This window comes from Symsagittifera roscoffensis, chromosome 1, assembly GCF_963678635.1.
Source record: "Symsagittifera roscoffensis chromosome 1, txSymRosc1.1, whole genome shotgun sequence".
Classification (NCBI taxonomy): domain Eukaryota; kingdom Metazoa; phylum Xenacoelomorpha; order Acoela; family Convolutidae; genus Symsagittifera; species Symsagittifera roscoffensis.
The window spans coordinates 6,673,555-6,678,802 of NC_087062.1; the positions used below are offsets into that span (position 1 = coordinate 6,673,555).

General features: G+C 42.6%; 1 protein-coding gene across 1 annotated transcript; it reads right to left on the reverse strand.

The window, feature by feature from the left end:
- Nucleotides 1-273: 273 nt before the first annotated feature.
- LOC134843967 (zinc finger MYM-type protein 1-like) lies at nt 274-3,074 on the reverse strand. Its single transcript, XM_063860398.1, has 2 exons — nt 2,713-3,074; nt 274-2,615 (listed from the first exon to the last, which is right to left on the reverse strand). The coding sequence occupies exons 1-2, from the start codon at nt 2,807-2,809 to the stop codon at nt 274-276; spliced, it is 2,439 nt and encodes an 812-aa protein (XP_063716468.1). The 5' UTR covers nt 2,810-3,074.
- Between the last annotated feature and the right edge of the window lie 2,174 nt (nt 3,075-5,248).

Sequence of the window (5,248 nt, forward strand, 5' to 3'; positions counted from 1 at the left end):
AATTAAACATTTATAAAATTAATCATTTTAAAGCAGGCGCGATTTTAGGGGGGGGGGCACGTGCCCCCCCCCCCCCCTTTTGAAGGGAACCAAAAAAAGAACCAGTTTTTTCATACATATTTGAGTACATAATTTTCCGAAAAGCGCCTTCGGCGCACCATTTAATGACTATTTTTTCCTTGAAAAATCAGTTAAAGCGAAATATTTCATATTTCAGAGAGTTTATAACCAAACGGAATGTAAAATGGAATGAGTTCAAAAAATGGAATGAGTTTATCGTTGGAACTCTAGTCGTCGGTTCTTCTGGCTGAAACGGTTGATAATGTCGTCCAGGTCAATCTTGAGGTCTGAATGTACGTACATCATTGCAAGTCCCGTCAGACGCTCTTCTCCCATTCTGGACCTCAGATACGTCTTAAGGAGACGCAAAACAGAAAAGGAGCGCTCTGCTGAGCAAGTTGTCACTGGAAGGGTCGCAAGCACCGTAAGAAGAACACTGACATTCGAGAAGAAAGCTGGATCACAGTGCTCAAGAGCTTCCACGGCGGTTGATGGGGCATTTTCATCGTGAACCCACTTCTGTTGCCACAGCTCGATCTCGGCTGCGACACCAGAGGAACTGGGAAGAAGGGGGCCGTAAAACTCGAGGCAATCGCAAATGTCATCAGGATCAAGTGAGCAGTCGTGTATGCTGGAAGGCAGAAGACGAGCGAGTCCTGATATCTTCTCGGAGTGTTGCAGGAACCGATCGTTGAAGTCTTGTAGCAAATAATCTAAGAAAGGCAAATAAACTGTATGCAAATAGTGCGTTTTCGGGTCTGATGCTGTTGGTTGAGTAGTCGTTCTACGTCGTCGGCTGGCAGAAGGAAGGGCATCTATCCGAAGTTCGCCAACCATCTCTTCAGCATCTTTGTACTCATTGTCAAAAGAACCGCTCCCAGATCCGTCTCGCCATGTCTGTAGAAGGTTGCACACAGTCCGGATGTGTTTGAGACATCCCACCAGCTCGAGATCCACAGCTTGCAATTTGATGCTGACGGGCTTTGTCAGGATGAGCACATGTTTCAAGCACTGCAGAGAAATGACAAACTCATGACGGGAAATGGCTGCAAGAAGACATATTGCCTCGGAGGCAGCTTCTCTGTCGTTCCACTGGCTGATCTGCTCCAAAGTCATCGCAATTGAGTCGTAGAGCTCTGCGAAGACCAGGACTGCATCATGTCGCTCGACCCATCTGGTATCCGACAGACGAGGTAGCACTGTGTGGGACGTTTCGGGGTGGACAGCCTCTACTGCTGCTTTGAAAACTTCTGATCGTTTTGCAGATCTCCTCAGATGGTTGGCTACCTTGTTGATGAGGCCGTCAGCCGCTGTAATAGCTGGAACGTTGCTACTTGATGAGATTACCAAGTTGAGGCAATGGGAGGCACAGTGCATCCAGATTGCACGTGGAAACAACTCACGAACTCGCGATTGCACACCGCTGTGAACTCCCGACATCGCCGATGCCCCATCGTAACTCTGTCCGACAAGGTCTTGTGGGTCCAGTCCAAGATGGCGGATTGTTGAGAGTATTTTTTCTGCTAGCCCTGAACCAGTCAAGTCTTTGACTTCCACAAAAGCCAGAAACTCCTCGTTGATTCGCCCATCAGTGACGAAACGAGCACAGAGTGACATTTGCTCTTTGCGCGACACATCAGTTGTTTCGTCTGCGATCACTGTGAAAAACCTCGCTTTCTTGATCTTCTTGACGATTGTCTGTTGTATCTGGTCTCCGATGTCCCCAATGATCTCGTTCTGAGACTGCATGCCGAGGTAGGTAGCGTTTTTCTTGCAGGATATCAGGTGCTCTTTGAGGTCTTCGTCCCCACTGACCGCTCTGAATTGTAGAAGTGCTCTCAGGTTGCCACACTCGGCGTCAATGTCTTCCACCGTCTCTGGAACCGTCAGCGACCCAGAGTCTCGATGACCGCGGAGAGGAAGTCCCATCCGACCAGCAAAAACAATTGTGCTGACGATGGGCTTGAGGCGTTTCCGGTTTTCTGCAACTCTCTGATGAACCTGTTTGTCCAGTTGTTGATCTATTGACTTGGCGGGATGCTCGAATGCGTAGATAAAATCTAGTGCGACCAGGGAGGCGTCCTTGTGGTAGTTTGTGTTGCAGTGGGCGTCGAAGTATCCCTCACTGCCTGTGAGCCTGCTGTATCGGGTGCATCCTTTGTTGATGAAGGTCACGGGCGCTGTGCTGCCATTTCGTCGTCTGACCGCGTCCCGATCTGCGAAGAACAGGCAGACTTTGCAGAACAGTCCAGCTGGTTCATGTGAGTAACACAGCCACGATCCATGAATCTCGAAATGCCGTGCATTGAGGTGTCTCTTTTTTCCCGATCTTGTCTCATGCGGCCAGTTGTTTCCGGGGAAAACGGGTATTTGTCGAGTCTTCAGAAGAGCATATTTCTGTCCATCAGTTGCTGACGAAGGATCGCCCACAAAAACACCAATGTCAGCAGGGGTGTCCGTTGAAGCCTCATGGACTGCAGGTTGGGTACCAGAAGTGCTAGGCTGATTCTCGGTCACGACATCTGATTCTGTCACGGGAGACTGGGATAGGTCGCCTGAAACAAAACGTAGAGTTCCACAAACGATCAAAACGCTAACCAATAAAACAAAATTTTGATTGAAAAAATAATGAAAATAAAAATTGAAACTCACTGGATTGTGATGCTTGTGGAGTTGAAAAACCAAAGAAGGACGTAATCTTTGAGGATGACCTCGGTGACGGATTTGTTGTCGAACTGCGTTTAGACATTACTCTGAAAGTGAATTTGAGTGGAATGATTTTGTAAATTTAGCGTTCAAATATATACTGAATTTTGCGGCCAAAAAAACAAGTGTTAATAACATGTGTGAATTTCAAAGGACTCAAGTTTTCGCATCATTGTATTTCAAAAGTATTCATCCAGAACCGCTAATCACACATATTTCTGAAAAAGGCGACAAAATGAGGCGTGAATTTAACAGCTGTGACTCATTTTCGGAAAATCGCATTATGTTAGAAAGTGCCCCCCCGTTGAGAAAATCCTAGAATCGCGCCTGTTTTAAAGGTATTTGAAGTTCAAGTATTGAGGCGAATTGCTCTATTGGCGCGACCAATGCATTTTCCACTTGATCACAAGTGATTAACTTTTTACTTAACACCAGTTTTGAATCTAGGGTTTTTTCTTTTCTCTCCCAAAACACTATAAGCATCGTATTTTACCATTTGGGTGGGCAGGGGGCTGAAATTCCCCATATTGTAGCCAGGGGCGGATCTAGGATTTTCTTTGGGGGGGGGGGGCGGATTTTCAAATTTTTTTCAGGTCGACCAAATTGGTTTTCCGAGCTCTCTTAAAGCACTAAAAAGAAAGACGCTGTTTTGGCCAAATTTTCTGCGCCGCAGTAAAATTTTTGAAAAAACACGTCAAAAAAGCCGTTTTTGGGCACTTTTTGGAAAATTTTGACAAAAAAATCGCGTTTTTTTGGCGCGCGCTTCTCAAAGTTAGTATATATTGGCGCCTAAGGCGTCTTTAGAAAAATTTTAGGGTCGGTCGGCCAAAAATGGATTTCTTAAAAAGTACCAAAGGGGACCCTTTGGGTCGGCAGGGGGTCTAATCCCTGAGAAGGGGCGTCCACCTATGATAAGGTAGTTTGACGCGGCCTTAAAAATATTTCTTTTACAAGAATTCGAATTTAGCTGCAAGTGATAGAAAAGCTATTTTATCTGAAAGGCGATAAAGTTAGGTTAATTGAAACTTAGAAAACCGGTTACTCCTAGAAAACCATTTTTTTTCAAGTTCGAGATTTCCTAAGTAACCAACATTTACTCAATGACGATTCAAAAATGACGTTAGAACTTCATGTTCAACCAAATTTCATGTTGCTCCAATCTTTTGTCTCCTTAATTTGATTTCCTTCGTGTAATCTTTTCGTTAAAAGGTCAAGTGAACAATTTTGTCTTAAAACCAATCAAATGAACCTGTCTTTCAATATCGGAAAAACAAGCTTTAGCATTGGGTTAACTTGGTACAAAATTTTTAATTTCGATTGACAGAAAAAAAGACTATTAAATTACGCGAACCCTTTACCTCATTAAGTGATTGCAGAGGAAATTGCTCACATCAATGTCCGCTTTTAATAGAGCAATCAATGGTTTTACGAAGGTGACTGTTCTCATGACAGAAGAACCGAATAGCAGAAATTTTCCAGCCCCTCAAAGTCCTTTTAACTCTTCAAAAATTTGACTGCAGCCACGATTTCTTTAAGATTTTTTGAATACTGAAATTATTTCTTTTGCCTTGTGATTTCCACCCATAAAGGAAAGTGTTCACGTGATCCACTTTCGATCGACCCGTCTATCAGTTATTTCACGACATTTCCTGACATTTTGCTTTGATTTGGCTCCGGTCGGGTGGTTCCATTTAATGGCTCGGCTCTCAAGTTTGCAGCCGAGATTAATTGATAAAATTCTAGAAATCAACTCAGCGTAAACCCTCGATTGTTTACTTAATTGATATATCAGCTGAACAGAATCAAAAACTCAGATCAATGGTTTTTCCAATTCAATTGCTATATTTTTGTTTCCTTGCGTGTTGGCTCAATTCGAATTTGATAATCAATTTTTTAAATCATTTCTTTTTATTTAGCTTGATCGAATTGAAATAGAAATAAAATAAAAACTTTAAAAAAAAAAGTTTTGGCAATAAATTTCATTAATTGAAGTAATTGAAAATTAGTTGCCCTGGCTCATAATGACTATTAAAAAGTTGACCGAAGTGAACTTTACTCGGAATCCGCTTATTATAGTTGAAGATGTGTCGGTTACAGCTGAAAGTATCTCTAAGCAAGATGATTCAAAGGTAGGTTCAACATAAATTAAATTTATTCTTCATTTTTGCTCCGACCATTCGAAAAGTCGAAAAGAATTTTGGGTTCGGGTCGCTTTTGCTAGCCAATTTTGATAACTTCAAGAACGCTCGCAGGGGGTGTGTCGTAACAAATTAAAGCCCTTTTGGTCGTGATTCGGTTCCTATCAAATTTTGAATAATTTCTCTCAGTTTCGAGAAAAACGTCTGAATGTTTTCGTTTTTTTTTATTGGCAATTCATGCATTTGTTCGCCTTTTTCAATAGCCTTTTCTGGATAAAAATAACAATTTTGGCAAACAATTGGGGCAAAAAAATGCTTTCCTTATTCTTGGTTGTATCTTTAAT